Source organism: Marmota flaviventris, chromosome 7, assembly GCF_047511675.1.
Source record: "Marmota flaviventris isolate mMarFla1 chromosome 7, mMarFla1.hap1, whole genome shotgun sequence".
NCBI lineage: Eukaryota > Metazoa > Chordata > Mammalia > Rodentia > Sciuridae > Marmota > Marmota flaviventris.
Genome location: NC_092504.1, coordinates 48,038,766 through 48,062,977, shown reverse-complemented (window position 1 = coordinate 48,062,977; position 24,212 = coordinate 48,038,766). Strand labels below are relative to the sequence as shown.

At 31.8% G+C, this 24,212-nt stretch overlaps 1 protein-coding gene across 7 annotated transcripts in view; it reads right to left on the bottom strand.

Moving 5' to 3' along the window:
- Nucleotides 1–12,488: 12,488 nt before the first annotated feature.
- The window catches only part of Adgrl3 (adhesion G protein-coupled receptor L3), a 759,373-nt gene continuing 747,649 nt past the window's right edge, over nucleotides 12,489–24,212 (bottom strand). For all 7 annotated transcript variants that reach the window (XM_071614317.1, XM_027947334.2, XM_071614313.1 and 4 more), the window contains one exon: nucleotides 12,489–15,580. In XM_071614317.1, coding sequence (XP_071470418.1) covers nucleotides 14,781–15,580 — 800 coding nt within the window. In that variant the 3' untranslated portion in view covers nucleotides 12,489–14,780. The remainder of the gene's footprint in view (nucleotides 15,581–24,212) is intronic.

The window sequence follows — 24,212 nt, the reverse complement described above, 5'->3', positions numbered from 1 at the left end:
ATAGTCTTGAGAGTTATAATCCTTTTAAGCACTCCCTTAACTTGAAAGCATTTTCAAACACTCTGGGCATGCGACTACATAAGCCCCAAGTGTGATTTAATCCTCAGTATTTGGGGTTCTCAAAGCTGAGATTCTTCTGAGAAAAGTTTAAGTATACATTGATTTTGTACACTGTTAGCATTTGTCTGATATGAAGGGCAATGAAAATGGCTGATCATTCTATTACCTTCAAAGTACCAAAATTGTGCAACTGTTTTAAAGTACAGCCTATCCACATAGATAAAGATACGGTTCTCTCTTTAATATCAAGTTCCACAACTCTGAAATTATACTTTTAAAATCTAGCAAAAATTCAATAAAGCACTATCGTTCAATTGAATTTTTTCAACTTGGCAAAATTTAATCTTATCTGTAATTAAATTGCAATTAGCTTTTAATTATTCTAATTAAAGATTGATATCATTTCCTTATGATGGTCTCCCCTGTAGCTTGTTTTAAATTAACTCAACTGGGAATTAAGCAATTTCTTCTAATATATGTCTGAATCTCTGAGTCTCAGATTTGGACTCTTCAAATAAAATTTTTCAAATAAGACCACTCAAGAAGTTTTTATTATTGTCTAGAATTTAGTACTTCTGGAAATGCTTCAAAAAAAAATCAAAATTTAGTCACTCTCTCTAGTTTGTTTATTCATAAAATCTTGATAACTACTCCCAGTCAGAATAAAATTGAAGATTCTCATAAACAAAGCACAGCTGTAGTACATATGGATCTTTGTGCAGAGAAGAGGTAGGCTTGTCTTTGTTCTCTTTTCTGGCATTCTCTGGTAGTTGGAATCCTGTGATATTATAATATAATGGTTCCCTTGACCCAAGACTGTGGAGGATCCTGAAAAAATATATATTTTTTTTCATGTTTTCATTCCAGTTGTTTATGATGGTGATGGTTTTGTTTGTGTGTGTATGTGTGTGGTATGTGTGTGGGGGGTGTATATGTATGTGTGGCTTGTGTGTGTGTGTGTGTGTGTGTGTCTGTGTGTTGGAAGATTAGATCAGTAATCCACGTTCAAATAAAATAATACAATGCTTAAGTGCAAAGTAAAGTATGCCTTTGGGAAAGTCTCCCCAATTTCATGTGAAGGATTATTTCTAGCTGGAAGCTTCTGTGTCACTGCTCTGCTCTTTGGATGTATATATTGTGGTAGTGTGCATCCCTTAGCTACAAGCCTTCAGGCCTGGTGAGAATAAGAGCTTTTCTGGATAACTCTTGCTAATCCTGGATTAAACCTAACAGTATTTTCATTTCTACTTTTTTTTTGAGAACAAGAGTTTTCATCAAAGCCAATTTAATTATCTTTTCAAGGATTCATAAGAGTAGATGTTCTGCATTTGAAAATTTCAACATTACAGAGTGAAATTCCAGTACTTCAGAATGAGAGAAGAATGACCAGAAGAATCAAACACTAATCCTGATTTTATACTGTTTACAATTAAGTCCTATTAAAAAGAGATAGAAATTAATTATAACCTATGGAAACGTATAGCTTTTTAATACTAACTGAAATGTGACTTATTTGCCTCTTTCGATTAACATCACACAGGTGAAACAGAAATGGAGTAACACGAACAGAGTTGAACTCAGATGTGAAGTGTGTTGTAGATCTGAAAGGGTGAAGTTTGTAAGACTTGTGGCTCAGGTATACTAGCAAGCTGTAGCATCATAGGAACTGATACTACTACAGGTGTGTTTGTACAGTTTTCCCCTCATGCCAGCTTCTGATAAGACTTTGCTGATCCAGTTGGAGAGATTATGAGTGACTTGGGATGAGTCAATTATGGTACACTATCCCCTGGGCAAAACTGAACTAGGGAAGGTTTAAAAGAATCAAGCATGGTAAATCTGAATGCTTCCTTAAAATTTGTCTAAACCAAAGGTTGTAGGAAAGAATTCTTTCATATTCTGGTGGAGCTATTTGGAAATCCAAATCTATATCCAACATTACTCTGTCCACAAAAAAAGAGGATGTCCTGTTTCAACAATAAGAATAGATTGTTAATTCTTAAGCATTTATTATTTATCAGGCACTGTTCTAATCACTTTGGCAACTGATGGTTTTAACTCTATTATCCTCTCCATTTACAGATTCAGAAACTAAGATGTTGACAGGAATTTGCTCAAACTCATGAGACTGGAAGATGGGGAAAATCTGGCTTTTAAATCATGTAGTCTAGATTCAAAATCTGGATACTCATTGCTATAAAATATTGCATCTCGGTACAAAAAAGTCAAGGTATTACACAGAGTAAGACACAGAGGTCACCTTTACTGTGTGCATTGTCCTGGTTCCCAGTTAGCTGGGGACTCACCCTTTCCCTCCTAGTTTAAGTGATGAATAAATTCTGCTAATTTCAAAGTACTTATTGTTGTTGTTTTTAAAATTTGTTTAGCTTACATTTAAGCAGGGAAAACAAGTTAGGCTAAGATTAATATAGAATGAAGATAGAGAATGAGATCTATAGACAGGGAAAGAGAAACCAGATCCTATGTTCTGATGCAGTTGGATAGAGTTTAGACTGACCCTGAAAGACTGGTCAGGGATGTGTTCAGATGGAGGTGATGACGAGATCAAAGAGAAGAGCTTAGATGTATAAAATAGCTCTAATAACTCAGAAAGTAATATAAAGCAATTATATGGAAAAATAGGATGAATTATGTAAATAAGTTTTTGTTTCCATTTAAAAATTCTTGCTACCACTGCACAACTGATAGAAAATTTGATGATGATGATGGCTAAAAAGACAGGGGTGGGACTCTATGTTTTTCTAAACTATGGGTGTTGGATATTTGCATTAACAACTTTTATATTTAGGATAGCATATAAATTGCCTATTTATTGATTATTTCCCAATGTGGTTGTTTTCCCCTACCATGGCAAACATATATCACCCTTCTAGACATTATTTTTTTTTACTAATTGTGAATGGAATCTTCTGAAGCCAGTGCTCTAAGCAGACACTGCTGTTTGATCAGGAGTCATCACTGGAGTGAAAAACTATTTTCCATTCAACTGCACTATCCTTCAAAGTTATGTGTTAAGTAGCTTAAGGAATTTAGATGCATTACTTCTGTGTGTCATTACTAAAAATTGAAGAAGGCTAGCAGGTATGAGACTCCAACAGAAGTGGTTATTCTATCAAATGATTTTTGTTGATTTTACTCTAACTTTTCATGAGTCCTCCATAAACATTTTTGTTTAAAGCAACTTTTAGAAACCAATTCTTTTTAAAATTTTGAGCTTATTAACACTTAAAAAGAAGAATGTAATTGATTGGCCTACAGAAGTTAAATACGAAACTGAGAGTCATGTTAAAGAAACTAGTCATGTTAAAGCTTGGTGGCTTATGTCTGTAATCCCAGTGACTCTGATGGCTGAGGCAGGAGGATCATGAGTTTACAGGCCAGTCTGCCCAGTTTCGTGAGAATTTGTCTTCAAATAAAATATGAAAAGGACTGAGGATGTATCTCAGAGAAAGAGATTAGTCCTTGGGACTACCAAAACAAATGAATTTAAAAACCCTAGAATTATCATTATATATTATGCATCTGGGATAATAAGAAATGAAGACCATTTGATTTATAGTTTCACTGTTTGGAATTATAGGTGATTCACTTTTACAAAGAGTGAATTTTTGGCTGAATACTGTGAAGATATATACTGTCTGATAAGTCAGACTTCCAGGGAAAGCTTAAAGATAATTTTGTTCCATGAAAATAATTCCTGATAGGTATCTGTGAATTCTACTTGATTTAAAATTAATAACAATCATTTCTGCTATGTTAATATTCATTGATTCCCCCCCCCATGGTAATAGAAACATATTTTGAACAAGAATTTTTATTCTATGAGTTAAATAATGGAAAAAGATGAGCTAGTAAATTAATTTTTGTTTGAAAAATAAACTAATCATTTTTAAAATTAGAAAGTAAACCATATTTAGAAAATCAAGCAACCTCATCTGAGAAAAGAAATTCTGCATTTTGATTTTTTTACATGTATTTCCTAAAGTAAAGTTTTAAACTATTTTGAGACTATTTAAACTAATTGATGCAAATACTTAACCAATATTTATTAAGTTGTTAAGTCTGTAGTTCTTAACTCAAACTGCATGTTAAATCACTTGTGGGCCTTTAAATTTTACTTGTATCTAGATGCCACCCCCTTTAGGGTAAGGCCTGGACTTCTTTTCTGATATGCCAGAGGGGATGCTAATGAAGCAAGGGCTAAGAATTACTGACCATCACAATAACACCTAAAAATAGGGAGATAAATTTAATCATCCTCTTTTCAAAACAAGTGAGTAAAATATAGCACCATATTATTGTGTGTTTCATAGGGTCAAGAATTAATCTTGATTCCTCATTCTTGAATATTATTCCAGTTTGAATTTTTAAAACCAAATAATGTCATTGGTTATTGTTGTTTATAATGATAAATATTATTATATATAGCTATAAAATACTGTAAAGTTTATCAAATGGAAAGAGAAACAGCATAATAAACTACTTTAAAATTTAAACAAAAACTAAGCTTAAAAACAGTTTGTATTTAAATCTTTAATTCTAGTCTGTTCCTTCTCATCTTTTCTGCATCAACAGAAATAAATGGAATCTGTTTTAATTAGTTACAATAGAATAATGGAAATTAACATGATGCTAAACACTCCCTGAGAATGTGAATTGAGATGTTAAGTTTAAGAAATAAAAAGCAAAATCAAAGGGCATATACTTTAGTATATTGTATGTTTATGAACAATATATGTATTGTATGTATATATATAATATAGATCATATATTGTGTGTATATATATATATATATATATATATATATATATATATATATACACACACAGATACATATATATATTCCTCATTTCCCATGTCATTTTTTTACCTAAAATGAAGAGTAAAAGAGGAGCTGGGGTTGTAGCTCAGTGGTAGAATGCTTGCCTAACATGTGTGAGGCACTGGGTTTGATCCTCTGCACCACATAAAAAATAAAATAAAGGTATTGTTCCCATCTACAACTAAATCATATATTTAAAAAATAAACAGTAAAAGAGCAATGGTTTTAGCTTCCATACAATTGTGATCATTACCAACTTTGAGAATCCACTCTATTTATTTTCAAAAATAGTAATAGATCTGCCTTTTGATAAAATTGAACAGCATCTAGATATTCTGCTTCTCTTTCCTGTAACATATTGCCTGGTATCTAAAAGCAGGGGGAAAAAGCTGATTTAAGAGTAGCTAGAACAGACACATTCATGTCATTTGATTGCAAAACAGAACCTCAAACCCACCCCAGAAGAACACACATCAAACTTTGCATTTTAATAAAATTCCCATGTAATTCCTATGCACTTTATACATGAGAACCAAAGGTGTTGTGTAAAAGACCTGTGTTTATAAAAGTTGCTGCAAACAAATAGATATTTGATACTAGAAGACAGAAAGCTATATTAAAATAAAGAGATTTTATGGTTAGGGCAGAATTCATCTAAATTATAGAAGCATTCATCTGAATTTTTCTTTCTTCCCCTAAAGTTTGGAGCAGACATTTGACATTTAGTGGAAGTACTTTTATAACATTTTGTCATGCTTACAAAGACAATTAATATTGAAAGAATCACATGCCCAGCATTATACTGTAAAAAAAAATAAAAATAAAAAATCTCAGTGGTAGCAAAAATGTTTTGTGTAAGAATTCACCAACTGAGTTTCATGAATTGTTAAATTTTCAATGTATTACTGTTCTGGTTCCTCGACAAATAGTTTTAGGAGGCAGTACAATATATACTGCTCTTGAAGTTTTGTGATTCATTCTCTGAAATATTACAGTTAAAAAATGTGTTTGTCTTATACCTCCTAAATATATTTAAGCTTAGACCCATCTTTTACCATCAGATACTATCTGCTGAATAAAGATTATAGAATGCTGCATCAGAGCACTGGAAGTACAGTTTGTAAAACTATTGAATTGTGAAGAACTGGGTTCATAAAGACTAAGTATTACAATATTATACATATATATTACAGAAACAGTATTACAGTATTATAAGCACTCTGACAATAAAATGAGCTGGAGATATTCATATATATTTATGTATATGCATATAATATATATGTATATATATACATATATATGAGTAGAACTTTTAAAATTTTAATTTAGAATAATATTACTATGATTTAACCATTATTGGGAGTGAGGAACTAACAGAATCAACAAGACACAAACAGAGACTATTTAGTGTAAACTCAGAATACAGATTCTAGAATTCTAGATTCTAAACTTCTAGAATTTTAGGTATAAAGATTTTATGTGTGCCTAATACATTATATATCACATTTAATAAACTGTATTTCAATATTTAGATATGTGGAACCCTATTCTTAGAAAACTTAAATAACTTTTTGGAAGATATATAACTGATGAAAGAAGCAGAATTCCAAAATCAGTTGTCTGAATTTTTTAATTGATAGATATAGACGATAGATAAATGATAGATGATAAATAACAGATTAAAAGATTTTTCTCTATGTCTATCCCCCTTTATCCTTTCATATCTGTGGGGATTTTTCCCAGGAACCCAGCTTTATGTTTACATCTTACTACCTAGTAAAATAGGTTTGCATAAACTTTTGAGATTCATGGTTTTCAGCATTGGCTTGATATGTCTATTTTCAATCTCATACTTAAATGAAAAGCAATAGGTTAATTTCTTTTTAGCTAATCATTTTGTTGACGCAGTATGATTAATAATAAACAAAATGAAGACTGAGAGGTTTTTGTTTCAAAACTCACTAGCTCTGTGACTATGGGATCTGAGTTTTTTTTTTTTCCTCCCAAACAGTATAATAAATCTATTTTTGCTATATTACTAAAGAATAAATGGGGCCATGTAAAATGCCAGACACATACTTGGCTCTCAGGAGTTGCTGATTCCCTTCCACTTCCTTTGTAGAAAGTGTATTTTCAATATGAAGGAAGTATCTGAGTTAAATTTATCCAGCTGATATTGTACTCATTGTGCCGATGCACAAAGTTAATAAATAAAATAATCAGAATCCCTAACACCACAGAGTGTTGCTTGTATGTAATATCTATCTTTTGATTAAAAATATTTTCTAGAATTTTTTGTAACCTTTATTCAAGAGAAAAATGTCAGCACAGAGCTCCAAATTCTCTTTTGGACCAGAGGATGTCTGCACTACTCCCCAATATGAGATAAGGATAATAAGATGAGTCAGGAGATTCAAGATTAAATTTGATTATGTCTTATTAATTGCAAACTTAAAGGTCAAACAGTAAATTCTTAATTTCATTTCCTATGTTCCCATAAAGGACAAATACCCTTATAAACTTTTCAGGTGGTAACAGAAAAGAAAAGGTTAAAAAAAAAGTCCTTACATTTTATTTTCAATGTATGAAGGGGTAGGTGGCAGGGCATGAAGATCATGGGCACAGGAAAGATATTCAGAGTCCATATTTCAGGTATTAATTATCCTGTTGTTGAACATTATCCAAAAACCAAAGTTTTGGTGATCCCATACAATAACAGTAACTACATCACTTATTGTTTACTGATATTTTTTTATTGAGGTTTGTAGCTCATGGTTTTACATGTGATTGTACAGAGAATTTTTTTTTTAAGGATGAAAAGGTTGTACAAGAGGAAAAAAATCCAGTAGCTTGAAATCTGGTAGGTGTATATGATAAGAATAATGCTGTGTGGAAATATATGAGAATCCTAAAAGACCAAAGCTGCATTAGCTAGATTTTTGTTTTGAAAAGTGATTTTTTTCTTGTCAGTGAAGAATAGCTCAATTAGTTGTAGTTTTTTTTTTAAGTATACTATTGTTTTTTAAAAGATATATCTTGAATTAGATTAAATGTTTGGTGAGAGGGAAAACAGTATGAAAAACCTTCCAAATTATCAGTCCACTTCCAATGCATTCACAGAAGCCAAATGAGGAAATCAACCTAACTCTACAGATCTTGATTTTGTAGTTCACAGGCAAAGGTCAGTGTTAGAATATACAAACAAATGAGATTTATTTATAAATGAACACATCTGATTATCTACAGCTGTTTCAAAACATACCACTTGTTATTACTAGAATGATAGAGGAAATTTTTATTATCAAATAACTTTTAAATGATTCAAAATGTCAAAGCTTAAGCCATTGGGACAACTTGAAATGCAAGGCGTTAAATATACACTCTAGAGGATCAGGCAGGCAGTTGTTAGCACATGAGGACACCATCCTCCTCACTGCATACTGAGTTTCAATTCCAACAATCTCTACCTGATATTATAGTTGATACACTAATTTTGCCAAATACCTTTTGAGGTTAATGAATCAATGTATTTCGTTTTGGGGTCAGGATCATTTTCCTCTGTCAGAAGAATTGAATCGGAGGAATTTTTACATTTTAAAAAGTGATATTTAGGCTTAGATTTTAAAGATAGTTACTTTCCAATGGAGTGTGAATTTTTGCAATCTTAGGCAATTGAGACCATCTGAATTCCTCTAAATGTAAAATCCTGATTTTTGCCTAAGTAAAATTTTTGTAACCTCTGCCTCAGATCAAATAGTGTAGCATTCTCATTTTAAAATTATTCAATCTGAATAACAATGTTTAAATTAGATCCTTAGAAGTCTACTTTCCTCTTCTTTCAAGTTTTTCCTTTAGCATTTAGAATGAAAGGAACATTGAATACACTTAGATGCATTTGGATTATGTGGTATTTTAATAATCCACCATGTGCACAACTGCCTGCAGAATTGTGTCAATTGACTGCAGTAATTGAAGAGAGGATTTGAGAGTAAAATTTTCAGTAGTATATTTATTTTTTCAGCCTTAATGTAATATTCATATGTATAATGAATTATCCTTTAATATGAATATTGCTTGATTATGAGTTACTTTGTACAACATACATAATTTCAATATTAATTTAATGCTTATTAGATTCATAATAAAGCTCTAAAAGGTACAAACCTACTAGTAGCATTAACTGTGTTGCTGTATGATTGAGTCGGCAGATTAGAAAATGAAGGTGAATTGAGGCAAAATACTTATATTTTTTAAACATTTATATATTATTTTTTAGGTTTAGCTAGACACAAAATATCTAAATAGTGCTAGAAATATGTAGTGTTTTCTGTGGAATTAGCAGGATGAAATTATAATATGGTAAACTCCAATTTAATGTTTTCTGAACAAATCAGCATTTGGTATAGTATATAACATTTTTATCAAGATATATGATTTTGTTATTTTTTCTAAAGCCTTTCCTGTATAATTCTCATTTAGGTCTTATCACCTATATTAGGTCTTGGCAACTTGGTTAACTATTCATCTGTTCATATTGTAGTTGAAAAGTGTTGTTTATCACAACAGAAGTCATTTTTATATGCAGTCTCCTGCTTCTTCACATGAATAATGGTTTGCTGTTTACTTTTGACATACTCTAAAGAGGCACAAGTTATCAATGAAAAAATTGCAGATGACACTATTAAGAGAAAAAAATATCCAAATAGTTGATATCAAGACATTTAACTTAAAGGTGCTAGATGTTAAAGAAGTGCTGACTTTAAACAATTTTTTTAAAGAATAAAAATAAATATATCAAATGAGAATAGGTAAAACTATATTAACCACCTGTCTTATTATAAAAATCACAAAATTTGCAATAATTGTGATTCATTTTCTCTGAAAGTTAAATAAAAGGAATTATGATTTTTAAGTATGTGTACAGGTGAATGTTAAAGACTGGTTTTCCTTTTAAAGCAAAGAGGATGTGATCACAGTAAAGTAGTAAATAGAATTTTGTCTTATGGCTGAACAAGAAAGGAACAATTATCAACATTTTCATTTCTAGGATATATATATATATATATATATATATATATATATATATATATATATATATGTCTAATAATATTTTTCAGATGGTTTGATATAGACGTATCTTCTTATTACAAAATTGAATGTACTCTTGTATTCTCTTGAATCTATTTTATGAGCTCAAAGAAGAGCTCTTATGTAGAATTAATTTGCACAGAAACACTTCCATAAGCTATTTTTATGCTGCTTTGCATTTGGGCCTCCACCTTTCTAACATTTCAATGTGCAGAAATTTAATATGAGATGTAATGTATTATTTAGGAATGCATAACAATGACATGATGAGTTTTATGAATTGCTAAAAATAAACTAATTATATCTTAATACCTTGGGCTACATAGTACACTGGAAAGTTCATACATATTGCTATTTTATCTCAGTATGTTTGTTAAAGGCCATTCATACCAGTATCCTCCTATTTGCTCAAAACCAGATTAAAATTTTGTTTTAGTTTTTCATTCGCTGAGGTTGAATTGACATGCATTTGTAGTTCAACAGTGTTTTATTTTGTTTTCAAAAACATTCTAAATAGTAGCACTTTGATACAGTACTAATGAACAATTTAAAAAATATTCTTTCATTAATAGATGATGACAATAGTTTAGTTCAGAATTGATCTTTAGACAACTCAAGACATTGTTTTTCCTCTTTTCTTTTGGTCTATACAGTAATGCACAAAGTCAGTCACAAAAGTTTTTAATATTGATCTTTAAACTAGTCAGTGAATTGAACACATATAGCTGAAGATATTGCCTAAAATTAATTATATGAATATTTATAAATGTTACCAATTCCTTTATATGCTCCATTATTATGAAAATTTTTATCACATCAACTAAGCTAATATTAAAATTTAAATATCTAAATTTAAAGATCATTTCAATGTCAATATTTTCATATTGGGAATCTTAAAAATACAGATCATAAACTTTCAATTTAGAGTCATTGTGAATTTTTTACAGGAAGTTAAGGGGATTTCTATTATTTGCTTTTGGTTAATATAATTTCCTTATTATTTTTCCTTTTATGAAAATTGTTCTCATGCCAGTTGTTTTGTCATTATGATAATTTTAGCATATTTTTTTTTATCATTCAACTCCAGTAGTTCAATTTTAATAGAATGGAAACAAGGAGGGATGCTCATAAAATTTAACTGAAATTTTAATCTATTTCTTCTTCCCCAAATTTGGGTTTCATCATAAATATTAACATTTAGGAATATGCTGTAGAACAGTCCATTAGTTTCAAAATCAATTAAACATGAGGACCATTAGCTAGTGTCCTGATAAAACCATCATATGACTTAGATTTCAAAGAAAAAATAAAATTCAAATAAAACATTACAAAATATTATTTTACTAGGAAGCAATACTTAGCTTTTACTTTCAGCTGGCTAAATAATGTGCTATGCACATACATTATGTATGTTGAATGGAAATTTACTTCTTAATGGAAAACCAAGTACATTGAAAATATTCAGATAAGTAAATCATGAATTTCATAAAATATTGGGAAAACGGAGTAAATAAAGGTGATAGAAAAAAAAGAAAAAAATTAAATTATTAGTTCATCAGTAGCTTTGCTTGAAAAAGGCATTTGAGGGGAAAATTGAAGTTCAGGAATTCAACCCTTGCTAGTGTACATAGGACTAAATGAATAACATATTTTATGTAAATTTCTATTGAAATACATGTGCAATTAACTACTTTATCCACTGTTTTCATTAATAGTCACATCAAATTCGGAGGAACAATCTCTTCCTGTCAAAATCTTTGGGAACTTAATTCTCTCTGAAAGCACACCAATTATGATGGAGGAGAGGTTAAAAAAAAAAAATCTCACACTTTCATCTTGATGCAAGAGCTTGGTGTTAACCTATTATACTGCATAGACTTCTGTACCAGTTAAGGTGTTCCAAGTGATCTTTCTTCCACTTGGTCTATGCAGAGCTGGGCAGGTTTCCTGCTTCAAATTTCCATATAATAAAACACAAAAAGATCACAAGCAAAGAGGTAGCAATATCAGAAAATCAGCAAGCTGAATTGAGGTAGTCTCCCCATTGTTCTGTGAATCCAGCTTCTTACTTAGAAATGCTTCCATACAGATTACTGTTTGTCACAACAAGCTTAAGCATTCACAATCCACAGTCAACATGTGTGTTTTTGGAGCTATGTTTTACATGTTAAAGAAGGGTTCTTTTCTGGCCACATATAATCTAGGCATCAAGTGAGTTAAACACCTTTCAGGTGCTAATATGGCCACTGTGTGGTGTTAGGGAAACCTCATTACTGCTGAAGCCTGTGGTACTCCTCCAATTTAAGGAAACATATCAATTGACTAAAAAGAAATGAGACATAAGATATTTTAAGGTGATAAAACAGTTAAGATGTACTCTGACCAGTACAACTTTTTTTTTGTTATATATTTTATAACTATGTATGGATTACTGGCCATTCTCTACACTATTCTTTATCATTTTGATTTAAGACAATCATTTATAGGTGGATGGCATGTAGATTTTTGAAAAGTAAAATCCCAAGGCATAGAACAAGAGAAATTATGAATTGGCAAGTTCATCGTAGTTTTGCTTAGAAAGAACTCCATGGTTGAATACTGCTGGAAAAGGATCTGGAGTAATCGAAGATCAAGAAAGTTTCTTTGAAAGGATTTATTTTTCCCCTCCTCTTTCCTCCTTTATATCAAGAAAAAATGGCACACAAAAAAATGGTTTATAGTGCCCTTTAAAAATGTTGTTTTCTTTGCCATGATTCTTGCAGCTTTTAGCCAATGGAATAAATTTAAATTTCTTTCTTTATCAAAATGGAGCTTATGAAAGAGGAAAAATGATTCTGTTGTAATTTGATATTTGAATCTCTGATTGCATCTGTTTATTAAAATAAGCATAGTAACTACAGCGGGTTTATAAATAGGCATACAGTAACCTATATGTTAACCTGCTTGAGTGTAAGTAATGCATCTTGTTTTAGACAACATAAAGATGTCCGTCCCATTTTCTGGTTGACTTTGTCTGCAAAACTGATTATCATTTTGTGCTTAGGTTATTTGTTGAGTCAGACTGATTTCTTTTTCATGGCTTATGTGGGTCACAGAGGGTTAGCAAAGTTTATATACTGAAAATAGAGGGAAAGAAAGGCGAGAAAAATGAAAAGGAAAATTAATAATATAGTACATACATCAATACAATATCTTCTAAATCTCAATCAGTTGTTTATTGGTTGGCAAACAAGTTTCACTTTTACAACAAATATTAGTAATGAGGTCATCCAACTTTGAGACCATACAAAATGGATCATAAATTTAAAAAAAAAAATTATATGTGCTGCTAATTTACCTCTTGTATCCTACATTACTTAAAATCCTGTCAAATAAATAAATTTTCCTGTTAATAAACAGAAGACTTAAAAAAATCACTTCAAAATTATTTGACCTTTCAATTCTTACTACCAGGGAATGAATTTCCTCTAAAACTTGGTAGTGCAGGTGCCCGCTTGGGGGCCAGACTGAGCATTCAGCACTTTATCGTCTATGAAATACCGTTTTTCACATGCAGAAGCCCCACTAGTCCTATAGACACCTCCTGACTTCTAGAATCATAGCTACTGTCTTGGTGATGAACTGCTTGCCAAATATGCTTTGCATTACAACAGATGTGCCCTGTAAACATGAAAGTTCTTCCTGCTCTAATTTGCAAAAATGCTGTTGGAAATCTTCTGGCTGGATAAAGATATATAGTGAGGGAAGGAAACCTAATTTTATTTCTTTTCTTTTCTTTTTTGTAAAAAATAATTTGTTTGCATTACTAGAAAATGATTCTTATAAAGTGATAGTTTTATTTATTTATTTATTTATTTATTTATTTATTTCCCAGGTGAAGTTTTAAAGAAAACAAGTGGGGGGGGGGAGAGGCAAAGAAAAAGAAAATGAAGAAAGGAAGGGAAAAAAAAGGAGGAAACTTTGCTTTTTTTTTTCTTTTTTTTTTTTTTTTACTGGTAGACAAACTTGCAAGACTAGCACAAAAGAAAAAGAAAATTTCTTTTTTTTTTCCCACTACATTAACAGGACTCAAATTCTGGAGGAACAGAAAGCAGACTATATGTGCAATGCTAGTATCTGTACATTACATAGAAATTGTTCAATTTTTTCTGCCATTAGTTTTATCATCAGTTAATACAGCAAATCATAAAATATGCATTTAGCATATAATTCTAGAATTCCCCTCCATTTCATTATTAATTTTGTTGTTTTGTTTTCCACAGCTATTCCTGCTGTGGTGAACAGGTGGTGAGTGACCATAAACCACTATGTGATACAGTTTTGCTTCGCTTTTATGTTTGTTTGTGCAGCACTCCAATCTAGATGCAGCATTGTTACTAATTTCAAACAATTGTTCTGGCCTTTCAAAAATCAGGTCCTTGTAATTATAGTAACAGAGCATCAGAGATGTTAAAACAAACACAACATAATTCAACAAGGCCACAATGAGCGCCATTTTCTTCATATCTCGTTCATTAACATAATGAAGTCTCCATCTGAGGGGGGGAAAGGACAAGAAAGGAAAGGGCACAGGGGGATTTCAGCAGTTATCTTTCTCCCCTGGGCTGACCTAAAAATCCCAGTTTAAAAAAAAAAAAAAAGAAAAAGAAAAAGTCAAAGAGTTTTTGTTTGTCTTTTGAGAACAGCATAAAGATTTAGGAGTACACACATTATTACCACTGCTTATATCAACTCAGAACAGTCAACAAGGTGTTAGCAGTTTTGTTGTTTTAAATTTCTGTGTCATCTTCTATAGACTAGTGACCAAGTGAGCAGGTCCTTTTGAACTTCCCTCCGGAGAGGTCCCATCTTTGTTTGGAGGAACTATGAATCCATCACTGCTGCCGCGCCCTAGCTGGTAGTAAGTGTGCAGCTGATGGACGTGGTTTCTGGAGCCTAGGTTTGGCATGCTTTTGTAGTAAACATCTTCGGCATCACCACATTTGGCCGCTGGGGGTTCGGTCTGGGTGCTGGTGGTAACGCTCTCTGCGGCGGGCACACCAGCCAGTGCTGGCATACTGGTATAGAGGGAGTCCCTGTGGGGTGACTGGAGATCTTCTGTGTGCTCGTTGGTTAGCAAAGGGAAAAAGCTCTCACTGTGGTCTTGGGGGATCCGCCTTCTGCTGTAGTGGTGTGGCTGGTGGTTCTCCGTGGAGTAAACCCTTGGGGGCAGCAAAGGAGCATCAGATTCTTCATGAATGAGTTCCAGGCCCAGACTCTCCTCATGATTGAAGGATGTGGCATCATCGAGGACAATGGCATCATCTTCACTTGCACTGCCGAGGTTATTCACCAGCTTGTTCATCAGATTCCTGTTCTGTTCGCTGGAACGCTCGTGGTTGTTCAGGTAAGAAGGGATGTAATTGGAAGTGAGTTCCTTCAGAATCTTTTTCTCTAGGGCGGTCTCATTATGGTTATAGCCGCGGTCTATAATTTGCACACAGTTGCTCAGGTACTCGCCGCTGGCAATGCTGTAACTATTGCCATGGTTACCATTCAGTGGTAGAGTATCCATGACACTTGTATCCCTGGCATTGTTCAGAAGCCCCTCTGAAAAAGATTACAAGACACTATGACATTCATATCCAATAGGCCATAGAACACACACACAAACACAAAAGCAAAACATTTATCGACTATGAAATAAAAAGCGCTAGCATTTAACTTAATCTAAAATGTCCAGGAACAAAAACATTAAATTTAGCTGTATATAACCAAATATATGTGTATAATTGGACAATTGATCAAAATCTTGGAAAAGAAGTATTTAAAATAAATCTCAAAAGAATTTTTTTAAAAAACCTATGAATTATAAATTGGCAATTTTCACACACTGTCTGACATTACTTGAAGCATGTTTGGTTATAATATGGGCAAAATAACACAAAATTTTGGTGTAGTCATTCATAGCTTTCAATTTATAGCCATCAAGGTCAATTAAATAATTTGTTACCTTTCATTTTACATGCTCTCTTATTATTGAAGTAGCTACAATATTAACATAATTCATGTGTGGTCCATTCAATATGCTAGTAAAAAGTAAAAGAAATAGTTTTTCATAATTTAATATATAATTTTGTGAAATTAAAAATAATCCCAAACCAGGTGTGGTGGCGCATGCCTATAATTCCAGTAACTCCAGAGTATCGCAAGAGAAGCTAGCCTCAGCAATTCAGCGAAACCCTGTCTTAAAAAAAAAAAAAAAAAAAAAAAAAACTTTAAAAAAGGCTGGGAATTTTGCTCTCTGATAAAGCGCCCCTGGGTTCAGTCCTTACTACCAAATAAGTAAATGAATGTGATAAATAAATAGATTAATTAAATAATCCCTATACATAAAACCACAAAAGGATTATGTTAAATTTGTCAGAATGATATAGTCATTAAATAATGCTAGTCAAATAAATGGCACACCAAAATAATTTACACACTAGGAACTTTCAAAAGTATTTGGATTTACTTTCTATTGTTTTCTGCTCTAAGCACTTTGGTTATTATTTCATATTAGGCCCTTAGTGATTATTCAGGGTCATTACTTAATACTGTATGAGAAAGTGTAAAAATAGGGATTTGATTCCCAAAATTATGTCGTCAATACTACTGTTACCATTTTATAATAAGTGAAGACTTTGGGGCATATTAAATTTTGGATGTGAAAGAGGATAAACATTTTATTCTGGTAGAAACAGCTGCAGTGAATTAAATTTGACCACATATTTCTTCAAGGTTTTAGCATTCCCTTGAATGAACAGAAATTCAATAATCTATAATAGTTTCTTAAATCAATTCAAATGCAACCACAAAAGAAAAAACACACACAAACACTTAACCAATTCTGGTAAATAAGGAAGGGTATTTCCTTTTATAAAAAATTAGTCAAAGAATTCTATTAAACTTCTCAATATGCTGCTAACTTGTGAAAATATAGCAGTCATTCTATATCTGTGATGCAGTTACATTTATCAAAACTTGACTAGTTCAATACTAGTTTAAATGAACAGTCGCATATGTCAATTTTTATACGAACTTCTGATGCACGCTCTGTATTCAAGAAACACTGTTTTTAAAAAATAGCAATGCATAAAATGCATTAAAAAGCAGCTATCACAGACATAGGTTGAAGCGATTTATTTTCATGTTATATCTTGTACACAAATCCACAATGTTAAGAAAAAAAAGTAAATGCCTTTTAAAGGGCTGTATGTGATGGGTGACTGCGGCTGCAGAGGCTGCGATGGGATGCTTGATGGTTAGGGTTGCATGGCTGATGCATTGAAACATGTGCTTTTGTATTTCTGTTGTCAATGCATTAGGCAGAGACTAAAAACAGCCATTGTAAAATAAAGTGAGGATGCTGCATATGACACACTTTTATGATGGAATGTACTAATAAAAATTAAAAGTTTATGGATTACTTAGCAAAAATAAATGCTTAATTTAAAAACAATTTAACTCACACGAACATTACATGAGACTTAACAACCATGTTGATTATGTGACAGAATAAAAGAATCAGACAACAAAAGCGTCTAATCTCTATTAGCATATATTTATATAAGTTGATTTATAGGCTCTTTAGTTTTTAAATTGTGAGATGAACTGTTTTTAATAACTACATCATCTATATGTGATGCAATAAAAGTGAACTAAAAAAAATTACATTTGATATGCAATGTTTAGCTTTACTCCCATACTTGTCTCTCTGTAGGGCTCTAAACGACAGCATGAAGAAAAGGAAAGAAAAAACAACAAGTAAGCTTACAGCGACAGTAGAGGAAACATGAGTAAAAAGCAAATTGATGATATGCAGAAAAAAGAGTCAAAGGAAATAATTTCCACTGCCCCAAAATTCATGAGTCTGTGTTACATGGTTTATCATAATAAAAAATACTGATATGTTAGTCAGAAAATAAGCAGTCCCCCTTAACATATTCCAATATAATGAGTCTTTAATAAGCATTATACAGTTTGTAAATTTCCAACAAAATACACACTTATATTACAATTAAGATTATCACACAAACCAGAGAATAAAAAGAAGGTGAGCCAGGGATTATTTCCACCTCTAGATTTCAATACTGTCACATGTATGATGTTAGAATGCACCTGCTCATAAGGAATGCCATATAATTTTAGAATTTATTAAATGAAATTATCAAGGAAATTTTGGATACAGAAAAATACTAGTTGAAGATTTTCATAATCTTGTTCTTTTTTCCCCCTATATATCTCCTCTCTCTCTGCACAAACATTATTTTTCCTCATTGTACCTACAAAAATGTTGCTTATCATTTGTAATCGAAAACTGATCAGTACTGTCATTGCTGGAGCCCCTATCCAGAAGTGGAGTAACTACAGAAAAAAAAAAAGGCTAAATCCATTTATTCTGTATCAAGAAAATGTGTGGGGAATAAATCACCACTTATATCAGGTTTTCTTCTGGATTGCTGCACAATCATATGCAATCAAATATTTTGGGAGTGGATCCTTTGAAAACAATCCTGGTGAAATTACTTTTTAGAAAAAAACTCACATTTTAAGCAGGTCAGAAGAATTACTCTTACTGATTTTGTTTACAGGATGGTTAAAATATCACAAAACAAAGACCAGTGAATTCTCTGGGCTAGATCATTTCGAGGGATTCTGACTTGTTATAATTTAACCATTGGTTAAAGGAGACAGTTTTTTTTTTTTTTTCTTAGCAAAACAAGACCTACAGCATTTTAAAAAGCAGAGGAAATATTTTTTTCAAATTTCAAAACAGCTTTAGAAAAACAATTTGAAAGACAAGCTATTTATCAACAGAGGTAAATACTTGTAGGCTCATTATGGTTCACTCCTTAAATACAGGGATACTAGAACTAGAACCACATAAAAGAGATTGCTGAGGTTCAATTCCCATTTTTCAGAGATGAAGAAACCACAGTGCACAGAGGCTGGGCCTTATCTAATGCTTCCCTGCTAATAGGGCAGAGCTGGGATCAGAAAGGGGTCTCTAGACTTCTTTCAACTCTGCTGCAATTTTCTCTATAAATCTGCTGTAGGCTTTGAAAACCATGAAGGAATACCTTGCATTCTTACTTTTATTCTTCACTATATCCCATTCTAGAGATATGTCTTTCTTTAAAGTTTTAGAACTGAATTAAATTACCTTAAGATGTAAATTTATTTTAGCAAAATCACGACTTCCTCTCTTACGTTGTGTTGACAGGTTTTTCTATAATGAGATTTATCTCTACAAAAATTGAATTTCTAATATTGACAAATACATAATGGTCCAGAAATTCTATGCAAAAAGTTTTAAACATTTCTACAGTTGGAAGCTGAATTCAACATAATAAAAGTATATTATTCACTTTTATTTTTATATGTTTCAGTAGTAACACTATATACACATCTTTACATAAATAAAGGCATTACAAACAAGATTGGATGCTTTAAATCTGAACATTTCTATGCCTGGATAGCACTGGTACAACTGAAGTAGAGAACCCACAGAACAGAACCAAGTGGTAATTTAACATAAACCAGTCCAGAAACCACTCCAGTACATACCGGGTCAACTATATTTCATGTAAGATTTCACCTTGCCAGTAAAAATATAAGTGCACTCATCCGAAAGCATAAGATTAGCAGCAATATGACAATCATCAAGATTTATTTTTGGTCAGTGGTAATAGAATTATTTTAAGCACTATCATGGTTTCTTAACATTTTGATAATTATTAAAACATAATAGTTGAACAGTTCCACTTCTGGCTCTGAAAAACATTAATAAAATTATTTACTTTTTATTTTTAAGGAGTCAATAGAATTTTTTAAACTGGAATTTAGGAAAAATCCATTCAGACAAATTCGTAGTGAGTAATAACCAATAAAGGATTCCATAGGAATAAAACTTTGTATTTATATGGTATTTTAATTTTTGTCTGTGAAAATTTTGATTTAATAATTTAGATAGGTATGTGTTCAACCTTAAAAATATCCTCCCTTTGTTTTGGTTATACCAGTAAAAATAAAGATGTGAAGGCAGATAGTGAAATAAGGAAAACAGAAAAATTAATAATCGTTACTTTTTCATTATATAAGAAATGACACATTATCTCTGAAAACCAAAAAAAAAGCAAAATAAAATGCAATCCACATTTGTTAATTATTTTAAAGTAATTACCAACAACTTTTCTGTGTAAGGCGAATAATGTAGAGTACATTTAACTTGCAAATATTTTAAATCTTCATTTAACATCATTCAAAATTACTAATTTATCAGGATACTTCAAAATATTTATAGTGACCCATTTACCTCTCACTTAACCTAAGGATAATAAAGACAAGATAAACCCTTAGAAGGTCTACTAAATTGTTCTGCCTAACCACATCTGGTGCACTGTGTATTGTACCATTCGTAGAGTACTACAGTGGAATACGGACACTGATAAATGAGAGAATATAGAGAGAGTAACCATGAAGAAGGACCCAGAAACTCTCATATTGATGATTCAGTTTTAGTAGGGATATGGAAAACCAAAGGAAAATAGGTTTGCTGCTTTCAAGTATTTCAAGGATTTCCAAGAAGCAATAGAAGAAGGCAAACATAAGCATTATAGTAAGAGGAATATATCTAGATATCTCTATATACATAAATGGGTAAAAAACGAGCAGAGCATTTCAATAATAGAATATATGAGATCTTGAGGTGGGAATAGCCCTGTTAGAATAGATACTTCAAGCTCGGTCTTACAGGGTGTCAGCAATCATATAAACAGCATTTCATGAACTCTATCCTTCCTCTGATTCTCAAAGTCTATGCTTCTTAAACATGGAGTCTTTAAGAAACGATGAAATTGAAAGTTTACTGAATTATTTCATCATATAAACAAATATCTTGAACATACTCCTGAAGTCATTTGTTAATAAATGACTTTGGTATTTTTGAAATAATTTAAAATCATCCTTTGTATCTGACAAGGAACCCTGTGGGACAGCTCAGGTGATGTGAGACGCCCAGTGGCCAGGTTGCAACAAACATGTTTTTCTGAAATGGCCCATTCACACCAAGTTTTACAGTCACACCACTAATCTTTTACCTCTGACCAAGAAAGAAAGAGGAGAAAAAAAGAAAAATGAAAAAAAAAAAAAAAAAAAAAAAAACCCACCAGAGATGCTCACAAAGGATAATAGAAATTTTATTCCAAATTTCCTGGGTAATTTAAATATTGCTCAATTACTGTCTTCAACTGGAAGAACCATGGACATACCTATTACAGTGAATTTTCTTTCAAATATAATTTTAAGTAAGATGTTTCTTTAATGAAACTTCTATTTCAATGATTTATGGTCTATTTACATATATACATATACACATATAATAATTTATATATAGACAATATATCTTGATAATCTTAATATAACAAATTAATAATCTTAATAGCAATAATCAACAAGGAGTTCATAAGAGTTTACATATGCATGTTTGTGTGTGTGTGTGTGTGTGTGTGTGTGTGTGTGTATACTTAGAAAAAGTAAAACCATGTCCACATAATTATAGTGTAAGCTGTTTTATAAAAGACCTATGCTTATTTGTTTGAAACATAGTGAAGTTTCTGTATTGTTTTCAAGATGGGGCATACAGAGGAGCATCTTCAAAATCCTTGTTTCAAGTGAGTTGTAGCCTACAGTAGAAATAATTTTGTGACTTGCTTGCTCCAGCTCGTGTAGGCGATGACAAAGCTAAGACAGAACCTGAGCTGCTACTGTCCAGTTCACTGCTCTTTCCTCCACGGCTTAGTTCAATGTAATTTTCCCTGGAGTTAATCTAATGCTTTCATCAATACTAATGCTTTGTGCCCAGAGTGTACTTCATGATTTAACAAAGTAAGATTTATTTTCTCCATCTTATAACAGTAAGACTACTGAATCAAGTCTTCTTTTATCTTACTTACCTTAGACACGTATCTCATTTCTCAAAATAAATACATAGGTATTTAATTTAGAAATAAATGAACAACAAGAAAAGTACTGACAAACCACAATACATTTTGTAACAGTACAGAGAAACAAACACATATGAATGAATAAGGCATTTGTTTATCAGAAGGCATCCATTTCTTACTAAGGAAAGCCTAAGGAAAATGGAAAATAAAAGCACCAAGAGGGGTGGAATGTAAAGGAGTCTGTGTGTCAGCTTCCAAAACAAAGAAAAGGCAGGAGAAAGGAAACTAGAAAGTGCTCATAAAAGCTACATAAAATGGGACTCTCACTTGAAAAAATTAAGATAAACTCCAGCACACCTTGTGCGTTGTACATGCTGACAGAAGGGTTGTTACAGACCGCCGGTTCCCCAAGCAATGTATTATAGGGATTGTTAGTACCATGCGGACGAAGCAGAGCATTGCTTATAAGATGATTAGCCATGGCTCCTGGAGCAGCCCCATAGAAAGACAGAGAAAAAAAAAAAAAAAAAGGTCAATCAGGCAAATGTGTTTGAAAAAAAGAAAGGAAACATTTAGAATGACAACAGTTGATATAGCCCTGATTACAGGCAGGCAGCTAATTAAACTGAAAAAATATGTCACTAGAGCAGCACACATTTCCAACAATGTACATGTATTTGAGTCAATGGGAAAGAAAAAAAATGATTTACAGTGTTGCTTAGGCCACATTTATGGTACTCTCTTTCCCCAGGTGTATGCAAGAATATATTCCCATGCTTGCTATAAATAAATAAAAATAAAAAAGCAAAATCCAATCATTCATACGAACAAAACACAAAAGCAAAAAAAAAGTATAAAAGCTAAAATGCAAAAAGAAACAACATATTTCCTTATTCTCAGCAACCACTGAGTTGTTTTCAATGAAAGTAAAAAACAATAAAAGGAAACATTTAAGATCAAACACTCATTTGGAGAGCAATTGTTGACACAACAGAAAAATTTTACATTTCTTAGAAATTCTATACAGAATAACTGAAATTGAAATACAATATAATCACTCTTATTAGTACACCACAATAAACATACTAATTGAGTGATATAATTAGCCTGGTAAAAAGTCATAGAGACTTTATTTTAAACTATTTCAGATAAAAGATTATGCTATCAAGCAATATATATACACACACATATATAAATCCATTTTCCATTTTCCAACTGTTGTTCTAACTTTGGCATAGGAAAGTAACAAAATTAAACTCTTTAATCCTTTTGTGGACAGATATTCTTAGTTTCCAGTACACCATCAGTATGAGTTGCAACCCTCCATCCTTCAAAGTCATTTAATCAAGAGACAAAAGATCAAAAGATCGGAGGAAGAGTTTTATTACATATAATCATGCATTTATAAACACGATAGGTAGAACTACATATTTATGTTAGGTGATGAATAAATAAAATGTGACTGAAGAAAAGAAAAGAAAATTCTGTGGGGATAACCAGATAACATAAGCAGGTACAAAAATTTTGATCTTTGTTATACATATGTGAGAGAATGAAAATATAAGCTATCTTGACAACAAATTTACAAATATTTGTGATCCAACAAAGAACTATTATTTGGACTATAGAAAGAACTCTCAAAAGTCACCACTAAGAACTAATAAAATTCAATTCAAAACTGGTCCAAAGGTATAAAGAGAACTTCAAGTAAAAGGATATATGGACGGCAAGTAAGCTCATGAAAAAAACTGCTATTAGCCATGAGGGAAATGAAGATGAAGCCACAATAACCAACAACACATCTAAGATAAAAATAGTGACAATATTAAATGTTGACAAGGATGCAGAGAAACTGGATCACTCCTACTTTGCTGATGGTAATATAACAATACAGCATTTAGGAAAACAGTTTAGGGAGTTGCTCATAAAACTAAACATGTAATTATCATATTACCCTATAACTGTACTCTTGGACATTTATCCCAGGGAAATAGAAATTTATCTTTATAGAAAACCTTGCACATGAATGTTCATGGCAGCTCTACTTGAAATAGCCCCCAAATGGAAGGAGCCCAAATTTCTTTCCACTGATGAATGGCTGAACAATATGTATCAGATGCATATAATGAAAAACTACTTAGCAATCAAAAGGTATACATTACTATATACTTAAAAAGCTAGATGAATCTCCAAAGATTTATACTAAGAAGAAAGAGCTAATCCCAAGTGATAACATACTATATAATTCCTTT